The 26,324-nt window shown below is 39.6% G+C and overlaps 1 protein-coding gene across 1 annotated transcript in view; it reads left to right on the top strand.

Moving 5' to 3' along the window:
* The window catches only part of GLIS1 (GLIS family zinc finger 1), a 130,864-nt gene that overhangs the window by 100,053 nt on the left and 4,487 nt on the right, over positions 1–26,324 (top strand). Inside the window, exons 5-6 of the mRNA XM_063297974.1 lie at positions 1,229–1,379; positions 21,022–21,191. Coding sequence (XP_063154044.1) covers positions 1,229–1,379; positions 21,022–21,191 — 321 coding nt within the window. The remainder of the gene's footprint in view (positions 1–1,228; positions 1,380–21,021; positions 21,192–26,324) is intronic.

Raw genomic sequence — 26,324 nt, 5'->3', positions numbered from 1 at the left:
GCTTAAATCTTTCTCTTAACTGTGTGTACGAAAACCATTGCAAATGAAATTCCTCTGCAGCCAGTTGCTCTTGGATGGGTCAATCCTAATTAAAGTTAGTTAGTTAGTTATTGCCACCAAGCTGATGAGCTTTAAAAAGGAAATTAGACAAATTCATGGCAAATCAGCGTATCAGTAGTTCTTAATCATTTTGTATCTTTGTATCTTATTTCTGTCCTAACAGCCAGGAACCACGCTGAGACAAGGAATAGGTCTCTAGTGTTTATTACTGCTACATAACAGAAAATCCTAACAAACTGAAGAAGCGTGGGAAGAACCCAGATATATGAACCCCAAAGGCTAAGGCGGGCCCAATCTGTGTCTCTTTGAATGGCTACCTAATTCCTCAGTACTACGCATGCGCTTTACAGCCTGGATGGGAGCCCCCTGCTCACCATCCTTACTCATGACAATTTCTTATTGTATCTTATTTCTAACTGTTGTATCTTATTTCTAATATTGGAGGCAATATGTCTTTTAGTATATGCCTTGTGTGGCGCAGAGTGGTAGGCGGCAGAATTGTGGCCGAAACTCTCCCCATGACCCGAGTTCAATCCCAGCGGAAGCTGGATTCTCGGGTGGCCGGCTCAGGTCAGCTCAGCCTTTCATCCTTCCAAGGTCAGTAGAATGAGCACCCAGCTTGCTGGGGAAGGTGACAACTGGGGGAGGCAATGGCAAACCACCCTGTTATAGTCTGCCAAGAAAATGTCGCAAAAGTGGCGTCCCCCCAGAGGGTCAGACATGACTGTGTGCTTGCACAGGGGACCTTTCACCTTTCACCACATGTCTTTTAGTCGAAGTTGCTGGGAAACACACATTAAAGACTGTTATTATCCCATCTTTGGTTTGTGGAAACAAACTACTGGAGCCACTGGTTTTTCTTGTATTCTCAATACTTAAGATGTACATGATTTTATAGCTGCAAAACCTGGAAGGGATCTTCGCCCTCAGAACATCACAATGTAAGACAAAATTCCTGTCCATTGACTGATACCGATAGGTAGTTTGGGAAGAATGATGATGGAGGGATCATGGCAGCAGTGCCACTCTTTCTAACCAAATCCAGGAAGAAACTTTATACCAGTGAGAAACCTAGCCTGTTACAACTTGTTTGAGATACCTGTGCTAAGGAGACACTTTTTAGAGGAAGTGTAAAGAAATTTCACTGACATATGTTTTCTGTCCTTAGGCATGTATACTAGTTCTAGCACAAACCACAATGGACCATCACCTGGCCTCCTACCACCACATCAGGATGTACTGTCAAGGCAACATATGCTTGAGTCAGCCCTCACTAGTGCACATCATCATGTATCATCCATAGAAAGTGATGGAGAAGGGTATGTAATAAAATTAAGTATTTTTCAGTTTTTACAATTCCAACTTCCTCTCCTCAACTAGTTTCGGGCCTCCTGAATCACATTTCGAAGATGGATATAAGAAGATCTTTACATGCAGTCATGTGTATTCAGCCTGCTACTGCATGTGAAGCTTCATTGACTGGGAATTATTCTTCCACGGGCATTAGAAAAAAAAAGAACAATCTCTCTCTAAATTCCTCCTTAAAGATGTATATTGGGAAAATGAACGACATTTCCTTTCTAAATCATATTAGGGTGGTGGGACCCTTCAGTGCTGTTTTGCTAATAAACCAACATGGATCCCTAGAGGGATGGAAGGTCACTTGCCTAAGACTTATTGCTCCCTGGAACTTGTAGGAGGACAACCATATTAGATTGTGGTAGCAAAAAATCTGGAAGAGCCTGATTGCACCTTTTCTGACTAACAAATTTTAAAAGGCATAAGCTTTTGTGTAACTCACTTCATCAGATGCATAGAGCCACATCTTCATCTATTTCAGTGTTTCTCAACCTTGTCAGCTTTAAGTTGTGTGGACTTCAACTCCCAGAATTTCCCAGCCAGCATTCTGGGAGTTGAAGTCCACACATCTTGAAGTAGCCAAGATTGAGAAACACTGGTCTGTTTTTTTCCTGGAACTTGAGATCTGTGCTCATATCTCCCCATGTCCTCTTCTCAAGTGACTTGAGTGTCTGCATCTTGGGAGTTACATTTTCTTTTACATTAAATGTGGGTAAGCAGGGATACATATATACACACTTTTAAAAGATAGTTCTGAAAACTACGATTGTGTGGTAAAATTGGATAAACTGAATGCCATTGAGTTCAAAACAAATTATAGATGGCAGTGTTTTATTTCAAAAGTATACTTAAGAAAAGAGGTTAAGATTGTAGCTTCTAATGATGACAGGCCTTTAGGGTGGAAAAAGGGAAAATTATATGTGACCCATAATAATTCCTATAACTGTATGGCTTACTAAACTAGCATCTATCAACCCTGTTTGGATAGTGGGAAAATTAGGTTTCCTGAGGTCCGGTAATTTTTCAGACATTCAAAAACGTAGTATATTTAAAGAAACTGGAGCTTCCATTCAATTTCTGTTAGAAAGTTTTCCCATGCTGCAATTTTAAAAGGTTGCTCCTTTGGCCACCCAGCTTTTGTTCTATCTTGACTTTTCTCTCATAAAAATTTTAATCACATACTGCAATGGTAGTGAGCTTTAGTTTTGAGAAGTAAATAAAAACTGGAAGAAGCTGTTTGCAATTGAAATGTGGAGCTTGTAGATGTTCCCTAAACATTATTTAAAGGAAAAGATTTTTTTTCTGAGTCTGCTCTAGTATTGCCCAATTATGCTTAGGTTCCAACTTGTTAAGCAACAGAATGTTAAATCTTATTAGCAAGTGTAAAAGGCTAGTCTTTGCAGAATAGTAAGTACAATTTTAGATAATTGCTCAGAGATCTTGCCTTCTAAAGGATAGGAGGGAACTAATCACTTAATCTAATGCTCCATGATATGGTAAGCAGGTAATGAAGTTTGTTTAACACAGAGGAAATTTACTGATTTTTGGCAAGCCACAAATTCTGAAAGTTGTAGTCCCAACATCTGTTCAGACTGTTATCTGGGGAAGGAACATTGACCCATTCATATTTATAAGAAGACCATATATATAAATATTTATTTAAATATACACGAGAGCCAGCTTGGTGTACTGATTAAAGCATTAGGCTAGAAACCGGCAAACTATGAGTTCTAGTCCCGCCTTAGGCACAAAGCCAGCAGGGGACCTTGGGCCAGTCACTGTCCCTCAGCCCTAGGAAGAAGGCAGTGGCAAACCACTTCTGAAAAAACTTGCCAAGAAAACTGCAGGGACTTGTCCAGGCACTCTCAGAGATTCAGACATGATTGAACGGATTAATACACACACACAAAGATACTCATAGCCTTTTTGAAATAACTTGCCATACTACTTTATAAAATATTTTATGAGGTGAAAAAGATTATATCTGAAAGATTAGAATTCTTTCTGTTAATAAAATTTCATAAAATTCTACCTTTAAGGAGCAGGATATTGGGAATACAAATAGAAGATGGTTTTTTGTTTGTTTGTCTGTTTTTCTTTCTTCACTTGCTTCCTCAGGCCTTCATTGTCCCCTCTGTTTTCACCTTCCCTGTAATCTCAGCGAACCCCTGGATAAACTGGCGATAATAATTACTGAACCCGAGGAAACTTTGCAATTGCCTGCGGGTGCGGGGACGTTCCCAACTTAGAATTGCCTGAATTTTTGCAGGGTCCATCTCAATACCCTTGTCAGACACTCGATAGCCCAGATGGTCAAGTTGGGTTTTGTGAAATTCACATTTGGAAAGTTTGGCATAGAGTTTGGCATCTCTAAGTTTGCATAACACCTGTTTGAGGAGGCGTTCGTGTTCCTCCTCGGTTTCAGTGTAAATGAGAACATCATCTAAGTAAACCAGGACCCCTTTAAACAAATGATCATGTAAAACTTCATTAATCAACTGCATGAAGACTCCGGGTGCCCCTGCTAACCCAAAAGGGAGGACTTTGTACTGAAACGATCCTAGTGGGCAATTAAAAGCAGTTTTCCACTCATCCCCAGCTCTTATGCGAATGCGGAAATAGGCTTCGCGAAGATCGAGCTTGAAGGAAATCTTGCCCTTTGACAAATGAGCTAACATGTCGTTCATGAGCAGGAGAGGGTACTTGTTGACAATAGAGATGGAATTTAACCATCGATAGTCCGTACAGAGTCAAAGCGTGCCATCTTTCTTTTCCCGGAATAACACAGGGGCCCCAACTGGGGAAGTAGCAGGTTCAATAAATCCCCTTGACAGATTTTTGTCAATGAAGTCCCGTAATGCCTCAAGCACCTTCTGAGTCATCGGATAAATTTTAGGCTTGGGCAATTGAGCATTGGGGACCAACTCTATTGCACAGTCAGTTTTCCGGGGGGGGGGGGGCAGCTGATCTGCTTGCATTTCCCCAAATACGTCTGCAAAGACTTGGTATTGATCAGGCAAGCCTTCTAAATGTGGCAAGTTAGGGCGCGGCGTGGCCATCGCTGCCCTTCCAACCTCCGCACATGCAACTCTCTCCGCTGTAGGAGCTCGGTAAAAACCATCTTTAAAAGTCACAGTTCTGTGCTCCCAGTTTATATAGGGGCTTCGATAGGTCAACCAGGGGATCCCCAGAATTACCAAGGGATTGCCAACAGGTGCTACAACAAATTTCAAAGTCTCACGGTGGCTGCCCATTTGAATTGCGACAGTTCCAGTGAAATGGGTTGCCGCCCCCTCCCCCGCCATTGAACCATCCAACTGTGTGAAGATCAAAGGCTGCTGGAGGGGGAAGCTAGGCAGGTCCAAAGCAGCAACCAGATCAGGGTGAATTAAACACCTGGAACACCCAGAGTCAACTAAAGCCCATACCTCTGTAGTTTTGTGCGGGAACCCAATTTCACTTTTACTGCTAAAGTGGGACAGTCAGCACTCACCATAGCATCTTTGCGCCCATCCTCCTCCACCTGCCTGCAGGCGCTCTTCATGGCAGGTGGCTGGCGTTTCCCGCCGGCTCCTTAGAGTCGTCTTCAGCCTCTCCCGAGAAGTAGACTACTTCCTCAGCGTTGGCTGTCCCCTTGGCTGCTGTCATCCGCCGGGAGGGAGGCGGCGATTTGGCTGGCGGCTTCCCTGCTCGATCTCCAGCTTTGGCTTTTGGGCAATCAGCTGTTCGGTGGCCCTCCTTTCCACATCGGAGGCACTGACCCCTCACGTAGTGCCGGTCTCTCTCCTCATCCCAAGCTCTATAGCTTGGCTGGGCAGCAGTTGTAGCACTTCGGGGTCCCCTCATGGTGGCGGGTGGTTTTTCAGATTTTCTAGTTTGCATGAAGGTATGCTGAACGTGCTCAGCCTTGCCTGCCAGACAGATCCATTCGTACAATGACTCTGGGTCGTCTCTACACAACGCCCACCATAGGACGTCCCGGTTGAGTCCCTCTTTAAACCGTTCTATTAGGGTTGACTGAGACCAGTCAGGGATTTTCCCAGCTAGAGCCTTAAACTCTAGGGCGTAATCAGCTACGGACACTTGGCCCTGGGTAAGATCCTTCAGCGCCTTCTTAGCTCTTGCCTTGGCCAGAGGATCCTCAAAATGCAGCTTTAATGCCCAAATGAAATCATCGAAATAATCAAGTGCAGGGGAGTCAGCATCACTTAACTGAACATACCAGTCAGCCGCTCAACCCTTCAACTTGGTAGCAATGGGAGTTATTTTGGCCTCTTCGGAAGGGGAGTATGCTCCAAACTGCCTCATATAACTTTTAGCATTAGTTAAAAAGAAAGATAACTTTGTTGGATCCCCATCAAACTTGACAGAAAAGTCTCTCACCCCCACTCCGGTTGGAGTGGAATCGGCAGCCACTTGAGTGGTTGGGCCCCAGGTTACAGTAGCTTTCCCTCTTCGGGCTGGGGACACTGGTGATCGAGCCCTGCGGGGTGGAGATTCATCCCGGAGCCGTCTCCGGCCCTGCTCCGCCGGCGGTCCGGATGGGAGGATGGAGGATGGTTGCGGGAACTGGGATCTCCTCCGCACCTCCCCTGCCCCTCCAGTGATAGAGGCAGGTTTCTTAGCATGTACTCTATCGATTCTATTTTGGCCTCCATCACTCTTAGTCTTTCAGGGGTTTGAGAGTCATCCCTCCCTTGCGTGTTTGGCTTTCTCTCTGTTGACACAGTAGTAGATTCTTTGTCTGGGGTTAGTGGGAACCGATACTTCCAGGATGCCCCCGATGTCCCTGGCTGGGGTTCCCCTACTTCATCCAAGGTGATCAACTCTGCAAGCAATTCGCTGGGGGCCGGTTGCTCTGGCTTTTCCCCATCGTTAGATTCCTCCACCTCAGAATTGGAACTCGATCCATCCCGGGAGTCTGAAGGTTCTGGGGTGAGGTTCAGTTCTCTGCTCTTGACCGTCGACTCGGGCATCAAGCTAGCCGTCTCCTCAAGTCCCCCAGTCATGAGCTTGGACTCAGACATCGTTAACTATTTTCCCTCACAAGAGACTGATCTTGGTAGGAGCTAACGGTACAACTTTGGGATTCTCAGCTTTATGTAATGGTTGCCTATTCTAAAACACTGTCAGACTCATGAACAGGAATTCAAAGATATCTGATTTATTAAAGAATAGTATGCAGGATCACAGAGAAAGTTGAGAATGATGAAAGCGCGCCAAATTCAAACTAAAAACCCTCGGTGCAAATGAAACCCCTCCCCCCGTAGAATCCTCTCAAGTTCACAATCCCAGGTGCTCCTAACGGTTTCTGATGGTCTGCGGGAAAAGGCCTTGAACAGATAACATAACCCAAACACATTCCATTGTAATGAATTCAGATACAGAGCTTGGTACAAGGTTTCACAGCAGCTCCCTCCCAAACAGAAACGCGCACCAGCGCCATGGCATGTGAAACGTTACGATGTATAAACTACATTGAAACAGTGAACATGACATTCTCGTTATCATGATACTGATGATGATCAATCTTAAGGAAATCCATATTTCAGAGTCTTTTGCTTAGCTATATACTACAGACTGATTTATTCCTTTCCATTGATGTAATCTCTATTGTGTCAAAAGCATATGAAACAAGCCAAGTGATTTCACTTTTTATTGGATGTTCCCCCCATAAGCTTCAGCCAGGAACAAATTTAATATTTACTGGCTTTGATTGTAACTGGACTGGATTTGGAGAGAGAGAGAGGGTACCAATTGAAGTGAATATTAGTAGCTCAGGGTTGAACTGTGGAGTCCTTGGTGCTCTCTGAGCCTTGTTGTTTTCTGTTTCTAGTCTGGCAATGAAACGTCTACAAGAAAACAACAAGGCTCAGAGAGCACCAAGGACTCCACAGAGGGAGAGAAGGAAAGAGAGAGAGAGAAACATGCAATGGAAGAACATGCTAATCTAAGAAATCAGACAGTGTTGCTAGCAGTGTGCTTTTAACCATGCTTTTTTCAGAAGCAAGTTTAACATTTAATTGACTTTAATCCAGAATCTATTTGTCTGAGAACTAGGAATGCCTGTAAACTAACAAAACTAACACTCCAGCACATATTATTTTGAATACTTGTTTTAAAACGAGATTTTTTAAAAATCTAGTTATGTTGATGGTAGAGTGAATTACTCTGACCTGTTATCTGTTGGAGTAAATGCAACAAGAAATATATATTTTAAATTATGCTACTGGCCTATGGCTTAATTTTGGGGTTGTATATAGAAGAATATATTCAGCCTTGCGTGGCGCAGAGTGGTAGGCGGCAGTATTGCAGCCGAAACTCTTCCCACGACCTGTTCGATCCCAGTGGAAGCTGGATTCTCGGGTAGCCGGCTCAGGTCGACTCAGCCTTCCATCCTTCCGAGGTCGGTAAAATGACAACCCAGCTTGCTGGGAAGGTGACGACTGGGCAAGGCAATGGCAAACCACCTCGCTATTGTCTGCAAAGAAAATGTCATGAAAGCGGCATCCCTCCAAAGGGTCAGACATGACTTGGTGCTTGCACAGGGGACCTTTCACCTTTCACAACAGATATTGAAGAATAACTCTAACGGTAGAAGTTTAAGACAAATTAAATTAGAAAATATTTTATATCTCAGATTTGTGTGTATGTGTGCAAATATATGATAGCAATTTTATGCCACTAGTTTATAGAACTATTTATTCTAGCTATAGTGATCTCACTAGCAGGATTTGTTTCAGCAGCAGAATTTGTAGCAGTTTTCCATCACAATGAGTTTTGCAATAGATTCTGCTTAGACAGGTCCACATCTGCTATACTGATTTTTGAAGTAATCCACCAGTTGGTTTCAGCACAAGGCATTCTCTATAATCCTACAGTTTTCTATTTGGGAACACCTTAAGACAGCGGTTCCCAACCTTTTTGGCACCAGGGACCAGTTTCGTGGAAGACAATTTTTCCATGGACCGGGGGGAGGGATGGTTTCAGGATGATTCAAGCACTACCTCTTTTTCCCAACCTTTTATTCTTTTTCCTTCATGCCGTTTGAAGACAGCAGCCAATGGGCTTGCTTTCTCTGACAGGAGGCAGAGCTCATGCAGTAATGCGAGCAACGGGGAGTGGCTGTAAATACTCAGGCTGTAAATTCGCTCGCTCACCCACCGCTCACCTCCTGCTGGGTGGCCTGGTTCCTAACAGGCCACAGACCGGTACCAGTCCGTGGCCCAGGGGCTGGGGACCCCTGCCTTAAGACAGAGAATTCCATTGTCCTGGAAAGGGTTAGTAGTGAATGGTGTATTAGTTCTCTCTTCATTGATACTGAGCTGCTGTCATTTGCTTGAGGTAAGCTAGTAAACTGATGTTCAGTCCAGACAAGTTTGAAACACTGCATTTGAATGGCTCTTCATAGCAAATTAAGGGATTGAATCTTTTCTGAAGGGTTTGTGTTTCCCCTGAAAGGTCAGAACTTTGGCACTTTTTCTGCATCCATCACTGCCAGAAGAAGCTCTAATGGATTCTGTGGCATGGAATGCTTTTTATCAATTGGTATCACACACTAATTCTGCCTGGAAGTGGATAATCCACCATGATTCATGCTCCACATCTGTTACTGTAATGTACATGGGTCTGCTTTTGAAGATAATCTATAACCTTTATCTAGTGCAAAATACAACCTTGAGAGATTTCGTTGGAATTTTGCAGTCATGTTTGCCACCTCTCATTTACCTTGGCTTCCAACTTTTTACTGACCCAATTCGAAATTCTGGTTTGAATTTATAAAGGAAAACCTGCTTTGAAACCTCCGGTGATTCAGTGCACCATCTCATAGATATCTCCCCATACTCCAAGGTCAACTATGAAAACCTTTCTTGAAGTAACACTTTGCTCTGATGCTTTGATAGTGGGGACAAAGAGTAGGCAATAAGATTGGATCTGGATTGTTCTTCCAAGTTAAGTTTGTTCTGTGTGTTCTCATTACTATCACTTCGACAGCATGTAAAGCATTTTCTGTTTTTCCAGGCTTTTAAAATAATATAATATAATATGTAGATATATTCTTTCTATGTTAAAATCACTTTTTTTTAGTATCTTATTTTAGGCCCTCAGATGATGCTTGCACTTTATATTATTGTACTAATTTAATCTTACAGATTTGTTTCCTTTAGTACTTTATTGTATTTTATTGCATACACTGTACAGAGGCTAGAAACAGTATTTGATACGCTATTGAATACTATTAACAACAACAATAAAAATGCCAAAATCAGTAACACCCAAATCTGTTCTGAGCTTCCTAAGATCACAGCAGAATGTTTTGTGGCAGAGAATGCAGTTGAAATAATCACACAGAAGGCTAATACTATTACTTGCTAACACAAGGTCAACATCTCTTTTCAGAGTTTTCAGCAATATTATATTAATAATTAAATATAATTTGGGGGGCACTCTGATTCATTGGTGTATTCATTTAGGCTATTGAAATCTGTTCCTTTGTCCTCATTTACTGGCCGCAATTGGGACTGTCAGTTTGGTTGCTAAGCATTGTGGGCATTAAGTGAAATGTCATGTGACCACACTGACTTACAACATCTGTTCTGGCTGTGGTTGTTGAGCAAATCACCACAGGCTGTTAAGCACATCATGTGACCGCAATTTGCAACTTCCTGCTGGCTTCCCCATTGACTTTGTTTGTCAGAAGCAGGCTGTGAATGTTGCAAATGGCTATCACATGGCCGTGGGATGTGCAGCCATCATAAATGTGTGCTGGTTGCCAAGCACACAAATTGTGATCATGTGACCGCAGGGATGCTGCAAAGGCTGCAACTTCGAGGACTGGTCATAAATCTCCTTTTTCAGCTTCATTATAACTTTGAACGGTTGCTGAAAGAGCAGTCGGTAAGCAAGGATGATCTGTAGTAGACATATGTTCCATCAGATAAAAATGTATACTGATTACTGTACAAATTCAATCTGTGACCATCATTTTCTGTACAAGCTGCGTTACACTTTTGGCAAGCTATAGCGTTTTGCCTCATTTATCACCTATCTCAGCCTCCTCATTAAAGTATACTGAATGTACAAAATTTACACCATGAATCAATGTGATGACAGGGTTGGATTCCTGAGCTTAAGTCTTTGGGACAGAGTGAAATGATTACTATCACAAATCGTAATGATTGAATTATCAGATATGAAAGAAGCCAAACACTACAAAATGCTGGGCACAAGAAGTCTACTCATGTTTGACAGAAAGGCTAAGAATTTGATTTAAAGCCTTTTTTTTAAAGCAACAACAAAAAAAGGCCCTTGTTATTCAGTTCTCTGCCAAAGTCAGTAACAAGGGCAGCACTCAGTTTTCCCAAAAGGTTTTTAAAGGCATTTAAATAGTTTGACAAAAAATATTTAATTTACTTGAAAATGTTCTAACAAAATCTGACTTCATTACCAAATATATTTACCCTGGCTACATATGAGAAGTATTTATTTCCCTTTAATAAAGAAGTGTGTGACGCATAGAGAATACTGGATCAAGTAACTTTATACCAATTAATATTAATTAAATAATGTTTTATTTAGAAATACTTTGGCATATAAAAAGCAGAGCTTGTTATGTTAAGAGTTTTTTGTTGTTGTTTTTAAAGTTTCAGGTAGCAATATGTTATATTAATATCACTTACCCGTGCCAGTTTGATTTGTAGAGCCTGAAAATGGGTATATGTGTGGGGGACACTATACTTTATATATGTCTGCCCTTCAAAAGAAAATTGCAGCTACATGTGATGGGTGTGGAGGCTAAGTAGAGTTGCATTCTGCAAAGAAATACATGTCCCAACATGCACTAAAACAATCTTGCACATTTCTCCGTGCTTGTGCCATTGTGGTTCATTTTGACAAGCTAAATGGTTGTTTCTAGCACTGTTTCAGTCTTCACAGAAGAGTAGAATTGCCATCTTTAGCAAGGTGGGGACCTCTATCTGCAAAGTAATTATTCATAATCCTGGACAGTCTATGGCAGAGTATGCCACCTCCTTAAAGAGAAATATTTCTCAGAAACGTATTTGTAAAAACAAATACTATTAAATGGCCCCCAAGAGGCTTTCCTAGGAGACTCAAAATGTGTGCTAAATATTTATTTTATTTCACTGTTTTTCATATGTTCATTCATACTTAGAATCTCTTGTATGGACAACAACATGTTGCTTTATGTTAGGAGTAACATAAGATTTTAAAACATCTTATGTTAGATTTTCACTTAAAAAAGAAAATAGATACAAGCTATAATCCTATATACATTTCCCTGGAGCAAAGTCTCATGGAATTAAATAGGACTTACTTCTGAAGAGAACTGAGTTTTTTCAATGCCTGTTTGCTTTTGCCTCTAGCAGCCTTGTACAGATAAAGCTTATGGAAAAAATATATTTGCATACCAGTTCCAATTTTGCTTTAGAATAATGTTAAATATTGATTATACTTTGGTGCATATTGGCTGTGAGGCACTCTCGATTTCTGGTTAACAAGAATTCAAGGGGGAAAAAATCTTAAGAGTTGATAAACTCGTCAAATAACAGGGACTCAAAGAAAAGGGTATTTCTGCCAAGTGTGATAGACATATGTGTGGAAGAACAAAATGCATGGTTGACAACTGGAGCTTATTAAAGTTTCAACTGAACCAGCGTTTGAATCCTTAGTTGAATAGACAAGAATCTTACATGAACGAGGAAAATTGATGGATCCCATGTGTATAGTACTTTTTTGTTATACTAGTTTAGTGGCAGAGCTTTCAGGGATAGATTTAAAATAAAGAACATTTGGTAGGATTAGTGAGATTCATAATTGGATGTGGGATCCAGCAGTTCGGCTTTTACTGTTTATGAGAGAAGCGACTTCTCCAGAGAGTGGACAGGCCGCTTGTGCACAACGTAAGAAACTGACACAGTGTGGAATTGTCTTTGCTAAATGCAAAACACATGGGGGTGCCTTTTCATTTTAAATGTTTTTGTGAACATTGAGGAAGAATCTTGCAATCAGTGAGGAAAAAATGAATACCTCAAATAGGATTTGGCCTAGTGTTATGTTAACATTTCAGTGGGAAATAGATAAAACTTTTATCTTTCATCCGGCAGAGGGTAACACATGCCTTACTAACAGGATTCCTGAATATAGCATTGCATAGTGATTTCACTGGATAGGATACTGTTTGTGTGTGTGTGTGTTTTGTAAGTTAGGCTCTTTTCTCAAAAGTATTAAAAATAACTAGTTAAGTAAGATTTATGGAACTAAAATTGGACATTGATGGTTGATAGACACACACACATAGATACATGCACAATGAAAAACAGTATATTTACTATATTGTACAAAATAACTTTTATTAATTATAGCAATTATTGGGAGAAAGCTAAATAATCTCCACAGTGAAAATGTAGATTAATCTGTGTAGTATAAGCAGATGAGGGAGAGGGCTCAAAATATCTGATCTAGCTAGCCTTCCCAAACCTTATGTCCTTCAGTGTCTTTGATAATTTCCAGCCAGCACAATTATTGCTTTGAGTTGTAGCCTAATGAGCAAAGTGAGAGAAGGCTGATATAATCCAACCTCTCTTCAGTGCAGAACATTCTAAACTCAAACTTACCTTAAGCTCTTTTGAAGATCCCTCTAATTGTCTGCATCGTTGAAAAGTTCTGAAATTTCTCTCTTAACATTTCTTCTTAATGTTCAGATGAAACCTGCCCTCCCATAACCATGAACATTAAATCGACATTGCTTATCTTAGTTCAGAATGTACACTGTTGATTATGCTTAACACTGGATATCGGATTTAGACAGCATAACGTCTAAATCATGTAATATTTTTTTATTCATTGCGAAAAGGATATTACGATGACTGGCAGGTTTAGAAACCAAGTTTGGATCTGCTCTTGTTTTGATACTATTCAAATAAAGCAAGGAACAACATAAAACTATAGAAAAATAAATACCTCTACAAAATGTGTGAATATGTAGGTGTGCATAATTTCTGTAGCATTGAGCCGTTTCTTTGTGTTCATCAGGGAAGAGCACTTGTTTTGTCTGGTATGTTTTTGCTTCCAGCTACAGGGGATGATGTCATGGAGAGAAGACATTTCAGATATTGAGAGATAGTAAGGAATGAAACAGGATTCTCAAGCCTTGGCACTAACTTTGACCCTTAACTCCCACCCTCCAGAACAGGAGAAAGCCCAGTTTTTAAAGGCTGAAAATAAAGTTTTAAGTCACCCATTAAAATCCCTCACAAACTGAAAAAAGGAAAGGAAAGGCCCAACATTTTGGTCCAACTAATTCTAGGACTATAAAAAAGTTGTTAGGGAACTACCGGGGACACCAATTGCCCAGAGTGTGAATTCCAATAGTATGTATAATACGCTACAAGCCAATAGCATGTTTGCTTGTTTCTTGCTTACAGTAATGTAAAGCAATAAAATAGAATATTTGGAAGAGAAAACAGCAGACATGGATTCAGCAACGTGCTATTAAAGGAATGCTGCGTATTCTGTAAAATGAGGCAAAGGCACCTGGGACTGATTAGTAGTAAAGTTCACCAAACTTCAGATTTTTTTTTCTTTTCTCTAAAAAGTGTACGGTAAGACTATTTCCTGAGCTTATGTTGACAGAAATTCCCCCAAGGCTAGACACAGAAAAAAAATATATAGCAAGGAATTGAGTACTCTGCAGAAACCTAATTAGAAGAGCTTTGCACTTCATTTTTAATATTATGGGAAGAGATGAAAATCAGTGTTAAAGTGTTTTCTTTTTCTTCTTCTTTTTCTCTTTTTCTTTCCACTTAGCTTTGGTATCTAGAGCCTATAGCTTTATTGAAGTTTTTGTAATTCTCATGATTTATACTTCAACGTTTACAAATTACCTATATGCTTATTCACAGAACGTTGTTTTACCTAAAAATCGGGAAAAAAAATTAAAAGGTAGTAAAATCTTTGTGACCAGCCAGAGAACTCAGTCATCCTTTATGCATAGCTGCTTACAAGGTAAATGCTGATTGATTGATATTTCTATACCACCCAGCTCAGTAAAACTCTTGGCAGTTTACAGAAAATAAAAATCTGGAAAAAATATTGAAAAATTAAATGAGATGGTTGGCAAAACAATCAAAACAGGCAACAATTAACTCCTGAAGGCCTTCTCAGACATCAAAGTCTTGACCACCTTGCAGAAGGCTAATATTGGGGGTGCCAGGTGCAACTCTGGAGGCAAAGTCCTCCAAAGTGTGGGCTTATATAACAGTGATAGTCTCCTTTTGTGCCCATGTCCCTTTCAGTTTCCTGCAAGCATGCATGCACTAAGATTCCACTTGAAAGAGATGGTCCATAAGGTACCCTGGAGGCAGCAATGTAGAGATTTACAGGTCAAAACCTGTCCTTTGAATTGGACTTGGAAATCTATTGGCAACCATTGAATAGGTGTAATACTGGCAGAACTCTCACCCGTCAGCAATTCGACTGCTGCATTTTGCACCAAATCAGTTCTTGGGCTGTAAAGGCAATGGGGAAGAAATGTACTTTCAGACTTGTGAGATTCGGTTAATGTAAAACTTACAATAAAGTAGAATTAGTCCATCTGGTCATGCTTCCTGTCTGGACTACCCTGCAAGGCTGACATCAGTTTTGCAAGACTGAAAGTCCATTTCTTCCCTGTCACCTTTACAGCCCAAGAAACTAGGGTGGGCCCCTTCTGAGATGTTTGCCATGCCCACATTCCTTTTGCAGGCTAAGCTGCCTCTTGTCCGACCATCCCCCTGGCTGTGGCTCTTCCCCCTGTCTCCCAAGGTCATTCCACATACCATTATAGCAGCAGAGTGGATAGCACTCCAACAGCAGTCTTAAACTGTCCCTCCAGCCCAGACTCATGTAAATACATGCACACCCAGTTACTAGTGGAGCAGGGTCACTGGTCATAGCTAAGATATCCTGCACAATCACTTCCACCACCATCCTGTTGAAGCACCTGAAACTTAAGAGATTATATTTGTGATAAGGCTACATCCTTGTCATTTCCAACCAGGTTTCACTACTGAACCTCTCAGAGTCACTCCTTGAGTGAGACAGGCGGTGACTAAATTTGAAATATATGATAGATAGATAGATAGATAGATAGATAGATAGATAGATAGATAGATAGATAGATAGATAGATAGATAGATAGGCAGATAGGCAGATAGGCAGATAGGCAGATAGATAGGCAGATAGATAGGCAGATAGATAGGCAGATAGGCAGATAGGCAGATAGGCAGGCCTATTCATCTACCACCACATTGTTTATGGATGTTGTTTTATTCTGGACAGACCTAGCATTCACTACCTGCAGCCTGAGGCCAACATTATCAGTGATTTGGTCACCAGTGCCCCAAGCAGAGACTGACACAGAAGGCGGGACTAGCACCAAACTGCTGGTTTCCTTTCTCTTGTAATAACTAGATCAGTCTTTACTGTCACTTAAGAGTCAACTTGGTGCTGGTTTTAACCTTTAAAACCCTTCTTGGCATGGGACTGGGTTATCTGAGGGACTGCTTCTCCCTGATTATATCAGCCTGGCCCATTAGATCCAGCAGAAAGGGCATGCTGTGGATACCATCTGCCAGGGACCTACATTTGATGGGTCCTGGGCAGCGGGCCTTCTCTGCTGTGGCGCCCGCCTTATGAAACATTCTCCCCCCGATATTTGGTTAGCTCCATCCCTTTTGATGATTCAGAACTCCCTCAAGACCTGGTTATGCCACCAGGCCTGGGAGTCCCAGGGAACCAGAGATCTGTTGAGATGGCTCCACTATTGAGGTGGATGTACTCATTCTCTCTCTGCTTGGGGTTTGTATATATTTCTGTTTTAATTAATTTTTTAATGTTGATTTTTATATTTTTAGTGGTTTTTATACATGTACTGTTTTTATCTGATTTTTGTACGCCACCCAGAGTCACTTCCCATGAGACGGGCGGCTATATGAAGTTGACAAATAAGTAAACCCACAAAGTTCACCACCACCACTACTCACCTAATAGTGAAGCAAGATTGCTGTTTGTGAGAACTCCAACAGAGCTACTACTGTACTCTATGACATCTATGGCAAACCTCAATATCCTACATGTCTGTCAAAACACAATTCCCCAGAACCATCTGCCCACTTTCACACACTAATTTTTCTCACTTCTACCATCAAATTCCACTGACACTCGAGTCTTATCCATTGCTGCAGGAACCCACAGTTCATCCATTTCCAGCTTAGTTGCTTCCATTTCCTTTCACCAGGCATGCTGCTCTATTCACAAAGCATGTCTTGAATATATTACCAGTTTCTCCATTAGCTCTTCCAAGGGTATAACTTCACCAATCTTCCTTCTGCACTATCTCATCCATGGCAACCTCTTCCAGTGCTCAGATTGCCTTTCCCTTCATGGCCACTCATCTGGAAATGGGGCCACCACGTTGTTATTTGCAACGTAGCCACTCCAGCTCTGAAAGGAGATACCACAGTTTATCACTTCTGTCTGTACTACTTATGGTTGAATTGAGCCCAGCTACTTGTCATCCTCTCTCTCCCCACTATTATTATATCCAAGTTCTTAATCCAGTTCTTTCTTCTCTTCTGTTGCTCTCCTTTCCCTCTTCTATCTTCTGTTCCAGCCATCTCAAATTTGATCATGCAACAGATCAGCTTTCCCTTTTTCACTACTCCAAAAATATTTGTCTTAGTCCCTGTTCAACTCTGAACTACATACATCTTAATATAATCCACCACAGGACACCACAGTTGCAGAAACTGACCAGAAATTACTATCTTGCAGGTGCCATCATAATATCAACAGCAATCCTATATAGAGAGATTATTCCGGATATTGATTGATTGTGTTAATATTCCACCTTTTCATCCAAAGAGCTCAAAGTAACACTATAATATCCTAGGCAACAAAACTATTCTTTGAAAATGAAGTTCATTCAGTTTGTTAATTACAGAAACAAATACTGATGTGTCAGGGAATAATGCTATAAAATATACTTTAAAAGTTTCCTTGATAATCTTTATTTGTACACTGTAAAGTTTGTGTGTTCTGAATGAGACTTTTCATATGGCTAAACAGGCAAACCCTAGCAATCAGCCCAAGACAGAATGGGGGGTTTGGTTACAATTGCTATGGAAGGATAATTTGGCAATGTGTCCATGACATTCTGATTGGCAAGTTGGTTATGAGATGGATGAGTAAGTGAATACCTAGCTGGCTCCAAAATTGGACTCAAAAGAGTGCTCATCAATGGTTCCTTATCAATTCATTTCCTATAAAAAGGCTGACTAGTGCTGATACTACTTCTAAACTAGCTTTCAGATGAACAGTGGCTTTTGGTTGTTTATCAAATTATCTTGAATTTATGTGATAATTTCAGATCCTGTCATTTTCTTCTGGCATCCCGTGTTTTAAGAATTAATTTCAAATAAGATTGTCTTGGATGTAAATGTTCACCTGTTTGCTTCCATGGGTTACCCTCAAGCATACACACAATAGGAATGTGTATCCTTCTACAACTTGTGTGTGCTTATTTTACCACAATTGCTGGGACCATATTAATTAAGTTAGATCAAGCCATATGTTAAAAACTGTTGCTTTGTTGTTAATTTAGTTGTTCATCTGTATGCTGATTGTGGGACACAATACTGTATCATAGTTTAGGTTCTTTTAAAAGTTTCTGTATGACATACAGTACGGTGCATATTTCCTTCACCAAAATGCACTTTTGCCATGATAGATTGTTCATATTGTATCAAACGCATGCCACTATGTGATGAAATACAGTATATGAATTGGCCATTCTTCTCTACTATTTTATACTACTATTGTTTTTCTTTTGTGTTAGCATTCAGTAAGTAACTACAGCACTTGATATAGTGGTTTGAAGTTACAGGCAAGCACCACATCACAAACCATACAGAAATTTATTTGAGATAAAGTACAGATGGGCTGAATTCTGGGTCTGATCTTCCTGATGAGATGGATGGAAGAAATATTGAGATCTATTGTCTAAGAGGAGAATCTGACAGTCAAAGCTTTTCTTCCCAAACAACAACAAAGTGAGACAGTGTTCATATTGGAAACATCCATGTCTCTGTTGTGGTTGTATTCTACCCCCAAGTATAAGTAAAAGAGAAGTGGATTTCTGTCATTCAGTTTTATATCCTTTCAAAGTAGTTACCAATTATGCAGGCTGTGTTGTATTTTCTGTTGTCAGGAACATATTACAGGGGACCAACTTGGTAGTGAAGCGTGAAAATCACATACCTTAAAATGTGTGTGTGTCTGTGCATGTGTGCGCACACATGTGTGAGGGCACATTTTTGGGCACGCATGCATATTTTTTATTTTATTATAATATTTGTATACAGCAGATTCATACAGACTCTTGGTGGTTTACATTTTAAAAATCCAACAATAAAAACTGATATAAAACATAAAAAGTCTAACATAGGTCACTATAACAGCATATGGAGATATGTATGTATGTGTCTCTGCCCAATATATTTTGTTCCCTACATTTATTAGGAAGAAAAAACTAAAGCAAAAGACTATCCAGCATACTGCCCCCTGTGCCTTCTAAAAACCATAGAAGAGTCGAGGGAGCAGCATGAGTGATTTGGATCGGCCCTGCAATTAGAAGAAAGTAGCCACTTTGGGTGGAAGACTGGGACAGGGGATGAAAGTCCTCTTTTGCTGTCCTCCAAGCAGCCACCGTAGCAACTGTTTCACATGTTTAAGATGTGGCTCTGCCACTGCAATCAGATTGACAGATTGTGGGTTGGCTGTAGCATCTTCATCTACAAGCCCTTGCCATTGGCACAACACAATGCATTGCTTTGGGATTCCCTCAGAATAGTGTTTATAGAGTAGCTAGCTGGCTAGTTTGAACTTTTTCTAAGTGAAGAAGAAGAAACAGAAGGATGTGACACATCAATGGGGAAAAAGGACTCCTGGCACTTGAATTTCCAACAGTAGAGATCACAGTGTCCCTGAGCTTCACCCATTAAAAGACTGCAGCTTTTCTAGAGAGGAAGATACTATTGTGCACAATGCTTCTCCTTTTCTTTCACTACTGAACAGGCAGGGCCTTGGCCTGGTTGACCTATTCTAAAAGCTACATCTGCGCAAATGATAATTGCCCAAATGGTTTCTACAAAATGAAACACATTTTACCCTCTAGCATTGCAGAGCCAGTCACTCAAAAGAAGTGTAGACCCTGCCTAGGAGGGAAGAGAGTCTTCAAAAAGAATCGGGGGGGTGAGGGGGCGTGGGGGAATGCCTCTTGATGAGATCAGGGGTCATAGTGACAAGTTTAAATATTTGTATAGCTTCCTTCCAGTCCTCATAATCATCACCTCCATCTCCTTATTTATCTTCCTCCTCTTTTTTACTGGTAGGAAACTGAATAACAAATAAGCCTCAAGTGAAAAGACTGTTGTAAATAAAGTTAGAAACAGATAAATAGGAGGGTTAACAGTTATTGTTATTATCAAACTTGGAGTTTCTTTAATCAAGTCAAACTGTTTCTAGAGGGGTCCTGTCAAATCTTGCTGGCTATTAAAGAAAATCTGGCAAGATTGTAAGAGAGTGTATTGCTCTGGTCAGCTAAAACATAATTGAAATGTAAAAAATCAGTTCAGCCTAGATACTGAGCTAATTCATTTCTCAGTAAGAAGCACATGGGGGGTTGTTGTTTCAATGGCTCCTGACATACCCTAACAAATATGTTTATGATACGGGATTTGTGGAATATCCCTTCCAGAAATGCAGTTTGCAGGGCATTACAGTGTATGAACATCAGAGCTCTTTGGATTTGGTGGTCAAATTAAGCCATCTAGGAGGCTTATGAAAGTTGGTTGCCTAAGAAAATATCAGTAAAAATGAGGCAAAGCACAATTTGATGCTCCATATCAAATATTTGTTGCCTGAGATTCTTCCTGATAAAATCATACCCCATTATCATTTCTGCATGCACACAGAAGCCATAATGATGCAGCTTCTCCTCCAAGCCTTTTTTCCATTTCAGTATAAAGGGATCAACTGACACATATTGGGCTAAACCTACAGGGACAACAAAAAGCCTTAGCCAAAATTTGAAGAAGTTAATCCATACACAGGCTTTAAGTAGTCCCTGCTTCCATATGAAGAGCAGCATGAGGCACATACTGAGGCATTTGAAGGCTATGAAAAGATTAATAAATAATGGTTTAATGGAGTACAGTAGATAATGGTTTTCAGTTCCATACAGGGAGAATTACAGCAGAAGAAGATATAGCTAAGGTATTTTTACCCAATAAAAGTGCAGTGCTGTTAGAAATATGTCATTAAAAAGGTAAAATCTTCCCTATTTATATGTCTCTTGGAATATAATTATGTTCATGTCAGTGCTTTATGGAAGAATTTTTAGTTATCCTGTACTTTTCAATCCACTTACAATCAATGAATAAAATTTACTTTTTAAAAAAGCTGTCATTCATGGAGCATTTTGTGTACTTGTGATGAGATGAAACCCAACTGATCATCTCTTTCCCTCTTTTCTGGTTCTAGGATTGTTCCAAACACTCTTGTTAGCCCACTGAAAGCTGTAGTTGCTCCTTCCTTCCTTCAGAAACACAGCTCATCACCATCACACAGCCAGTCTCCAAATGGGCATCACTTCTCAGCAAATAAATTATATATGCCGTTTCCAAACCAATCTACACAGCAGGGACCACAAGGTAACTCTATACTGTATATTTATAGAAGGATGCACCATGCATGAAGAAATGTAAAACACATACACTAACCCGCTCTCAGGGCCAAACTAAACATAACAACCAAAGTATATTGAAAGTTATATTGTGCCTTGGCATCATTATGTCAGGCATAGTCCATCTTTGCCATTTTGTAATGTGGAATAAAAGATGGAGACACAGGAAGTATAGTGACTTTAGGCTCTATAGCCTGTTGTATGATTCATCATGGACAGGAAAGCACATTAGGTTGCTGTTTTCAGCAGATCCTCTGTGTTTCTCATAATGTTTAGTTTTAAGTGAAATTCTGTGTTTGATAGCAACTTGCATAATCCCAAACGCTATTGGCTTGGGTTGATTATGGGAGCTGTGCTTCAATTATTGGAGTTGTCGTTCAAGCTGATGAGCACCAGCTTAGAGGAAACTGCTTTAAATCATTTGTTCACCATGCTTTAGGAAGCAATATGGCAAATATTTTTGTTGTGCAAATATTTTATATTTTTGCATGAAACAGAAATAGTATAAATTGGGGCTATGGCATAATAGATTGTAGTAAATTGAAAATAGATTTTGTATTTTGTAATAAAAAATAGTAAATCATTTTTACTGGTAGAAGTAGCCACCCTTCATCAGATAATGCAGTGCAATTGAAGTACACATTTTGACACATTCAAGTGCAGCAGCCACTTAAATGCAGACGTAGAAAAAGAGAATTCATGAAAGAGCAAGCAACTAGTGATGTCTTCAGTTTTTCAAGGATGTTTTCTAGTGTTAATGCTACGGTCAACTACTGCTATCTATCTGCAGTTCCAGATTTATCACAAATGGAGAAAACCCTAGTTCAAGTGGACTATTTCCCATTTATTTCCTTTTGTGAACCTGCTTTTTGGACAGGTTTGCTAACTGTTAAATAGGCCTGTTCAAGGTATAGAATGTACATGCATGTACTGAGCCATTAATCAGCCAACCATATTTTCATTTGGTATATTTTGTGAACCCAGACCAAGTGGTACATGTGTCAGAAAATTTGATTGAGTATACCATAAAATTAATTTGGGGTAAGTGTGTGATATGAGCACAACTACAGAAACATAGGCCAGTTGACCTCAAGCTTGGTTAACTAGAGAAATTTCCTAGTTTCAAGCTTCTGCAACTCAGGCAGACCATAGATGATCCCTGGATTTGTTCAGGGGCTTCAGAGTCTATCAGAGATAATTGCTAATTTTCTGGAGTGTGTCAAAAGTTTGTGAAAACAGATTGTTTGTCTGGCTTATTAACAATACTTAATTACCATTAGAGTAATTTTGGTATAGTTTTAGTTATGTTTGTTATCCTGAATTGGTTATGTGAGTGGATTTTGTACTCCACTTTTTCTGCATAGCTCCACTTTTTCTGCATGGAGGACCAGTTCAGACAATTTCTTCAGCATGTAAGAAACTACATTACTGTATTGATAGTTAAATCATGGCCTTAAATACAGCTGGTTCCTAAGCTTCTGAAAAACATCACAAGATCAACAATCAATTTTTGAGAAAATATACTGGTAACCAGTTCAACTTCTTTTCATATAAGAAACCTTTTAGAGATTAGAGCTACACTGGCAGAAAGCTAAGAAACAGGACAATTTCAGATGGTGTTGATTTATTTAAGACATTGTCTTAAGGCTTCCTTTCCAACTACAACCTGCATGACTTTGCACTTTTCTTCCCCACCTGCCCACTGAATGAATAAAAGTAGGTTTGATGCTTTGTCTTTATTTTGTTATAGTGATTCAAGCTTTTGATACATCCAAATTTGAAAGCCTGAGACTGTAATATATTTTTTACATTAATAAGCTGCATTTTGTCAATGAAAAATAACTGAACTATCAAAAACAGAAAATGGAGGTCATTGTAATACATTATTTGTCATTACACAAAGGCTAACAAGTAAAAACTAAATAATTTTATAATAAACTAACTGCATTTCTCAGTCTGGCAGCCTAGAGATAGGTTGGCTTACCATACCCTACAGACTGGTTGGGGATGATGGAAATGGTCCTCCAACACAGGAGGCTGAAATGCACCTGCATCTCTAAAAGCTAGTAACTCTGCAACCTCAGGGATAAAGTTTAGCTGCTTGTGAGTGCAGAAAAAAAATGTACTGAGGATTTTGGAGGAGTCAGCACTTCCCTACTTCTTCTGTGTCATAGGGTTCTTTAAAAGTAATCATTGTCAGCCCAGACAAGCACCAACATATTATTTTAAATGTCACTTGTGGAAACGTCACTAAAAGTCTGTTTCTGTTAATACTTTCAAATCAAGTTTTGTACTTAAGCTGAATACTTTCTTTAACAAATGTCTGTCAGTAACTGAAAAATGGAAGTACGTACTCCATTTAAGCCTAAAAACGTAAAGAACAGTCATCCAACTGCAAAATCGACTATAAAATCATTGTAAGAGAAAAGGGGTATTTGAATTTCTACTCATTCTTTGGTACAATAACTCTCAAACGGACTCTCTCTGGGTATGCACGGACAATGGGTGAGAACACAACCCCAGTAGAATTTCTGACTTCAACTAAAGTAAGATCCAGATGGAAATTATTACACATTGAAAGAATTTGGCAATCAAATGAAATAATACATCTATTTATATCTTCCATGATGTCTTTGCATAGAGACTTTATATAATTTGACGAGTTTGACTTATTTATATTCATACATTAAAAGGAATGACAGAAACGAATTGGCATTTAGGAGGCATATTCCAATAATTTCCTCATTATATCATTCATTTAAAAAGTGCTTCAGATTTTTAGGCTGAGGTTTGAGGGAAATAGAGGCAACCAGCATACTTTGTGATGTGGTTAACTAAAGCTTTTCTAAGTGACATATAAAGCAAAATTGTAACTGAATGTTATGTTTGGAACATAGCTGATTCCTTTATTAACTGCTGTACTTCTATATTTTATTCCACATAAAACATTTAACAGTGATCATTTAAACCAACAGCATGTTTGGCAAATTCTTCTTTGGAAATTAGCTGCCACAGATTTGATTTAAATCTGACAAACTGAAGGAATGCCAGAAATCCATGTGGTGGTGGTGGTGGTGCTGTTGGTGGTGGTGGTGTGAATGTCAGCTTAGCTGCAGCTGCCAAAATGTGTTATATTTCTTAGCACAAATAGAAATGTTTTGTGAATTTTTTTTTACAAGGAAATGTGGCAGGGGATAGACATTTTATACAGTTTAATGTAATGGTTCATACTTTAGCCCCTTAGGAGTTTAAATATGAAACTTTTAGAAATGTCTTCAGATTTCTGTACACAACCACATGTAGTTGTTAATTGCACTATCGTTATAGGATTTGAACCTCATTTTAAGCTCCTGCTGTTACCATCTGTTACATTTTGAAAGGTACTTTGGCACATAGGATCAACAAATTGTGAGCACTTAAGAACAAACTATATAACAAAAAATCATCCCATAACAAACTAACAATTTTCTCCTTTATCCCGAAAATACTGTGATATAACAATGGAATGTTAAGTACTCATTGACTAATGACCAGAGTAAGAGATCAATTGACAAAACATCCTGAATCAAGGCTCTCCACAATGTATACGTAAGAGAAACTGTACATTCAAGGAAAGAATTACAGTTAAGTTCATATAGAACCTGGCCATCAGGGCATTCCCACAGAAATATAAACCAGGATACCATCAGGCTGACCCCGCCCCCCATCCTAGAATTGACAATATTCTATTGCAATAGAATATTTTTTGACTTGTAATTTTGTTACACTGGTGATGAAGTTCACCTATCTGCATTCTTTGCACTATGTACTTGTCCTACAATATGGAGCTCTTTCAAAACGATTAACTTATTTGCAAATTGTGTCATTTGCATCCTTTGTGTGATGAGATAATACAAGTGGTGTCATTCCCCCAACCCCATGATGCCCATGATTCTGTAGTTATTTGAAAGAGGAAGTAGGGCTACAGTGAACCTCCCCCAACCCACTACAGTAGACTTCAACTCCTATACTCCAGCAGAGATACCACTGGGTCTTTTGTCGTACTGGCAGGAATTATGGGAACTGAAGTCCAGTTCATCTGGAAGTCATGAGGAGGAAAGATTGTTCTTTATCCTTTGAATGAGAGCAATTTTCCTTAAATATTCTGTGTCCAATCTTGCCATTATATTTATTCGGTGTTTCATTAAGTTATATCCTACATTTTCAGCACAGGAGCATAATCTGATAGGCTCATAATATAAAACATCAGAATCCATCCAGGTCCTAACAAAATAGAGTAATAAAAGAGAGAATAAGAATCAGCAAGCTAGTCTGATACAATTACTGATCTCAGTTTTAAATCGTGAACAGTTCATCGTTGATGATGAAAATAACTAGGTTGAGTCCCTGGGAAGGCTCGTTTGACAGCTCGCTTCTCTATTGCGACGTCACCCACCATTGGTAGTAGTTCAGAAGGCAGAGAAACCTTGATGAGTTAACCAAATTGAATCGTCCTTACAGTAGATTGGGAGCAATGTTTTAAGGACAAATAAGCACAGCCAAAGGGAGTTGCTTGGGCAGCCTGAAAACAAAAGGAAATAAAACAAAAGCATATTCCTTCTATGCAAAAGGAATCTTCTTTTAAGTTGAGATAACATCCATGCAAAAAAATTGTTTTCACTGTAGAGATGCTACCATAAAACAAAAAAGGTTTCTACTGGATTGTCTCTTCTCCACTGGCTAACACGGAATCACCATGAAACAATGTAATTGGCAAATCAATTTATAACACAGATACTGTAACTGCCAAACATGGTTCTTGAGAAAATCTCATCAACCTGTTCAGTTTCTGAGTCAGACCTTTTAAAAAGTCCACTGTGACTGCAAATGCTAAGAGTAGGTAAAAGTTAGAAACATGCAAGCAGAGAGAAGAAAGCAGACAATAGGTATGGTAAATGCGAGAGCCCGTGAGCATTAACTTCAAATAATATTGGATCAAGTGCAATAATCTGGGGAAAGGAAGAACTGTTAAGAAGAGAAATAATTTTAAACCAAAATTGCTGTTCCATTATAAAAAAATAAATAAATGAGAGGGCCAGCAGAGATGAACCTGTCCATATTA

Source organism: Candoia aspera, chromosome 3, assembly GCF_035149785.1.
Source record: "Candoia aspera isolate rCanAsp1 chromosome 3, rCanAsp1.hap2, whole genome shotgun sequence".
Classification (NCBI taxonomy): Eukaryota; Metazoa; Chordata; class Lepidosauria; order Squamata; family Boidae; genus Candoia; species Candoia aspera.
The sequence above is the reverse complement of the archived record's forward strand: the minus strand, read 5'-3'. Positions and strand labels throughout refer to the sequence as shown.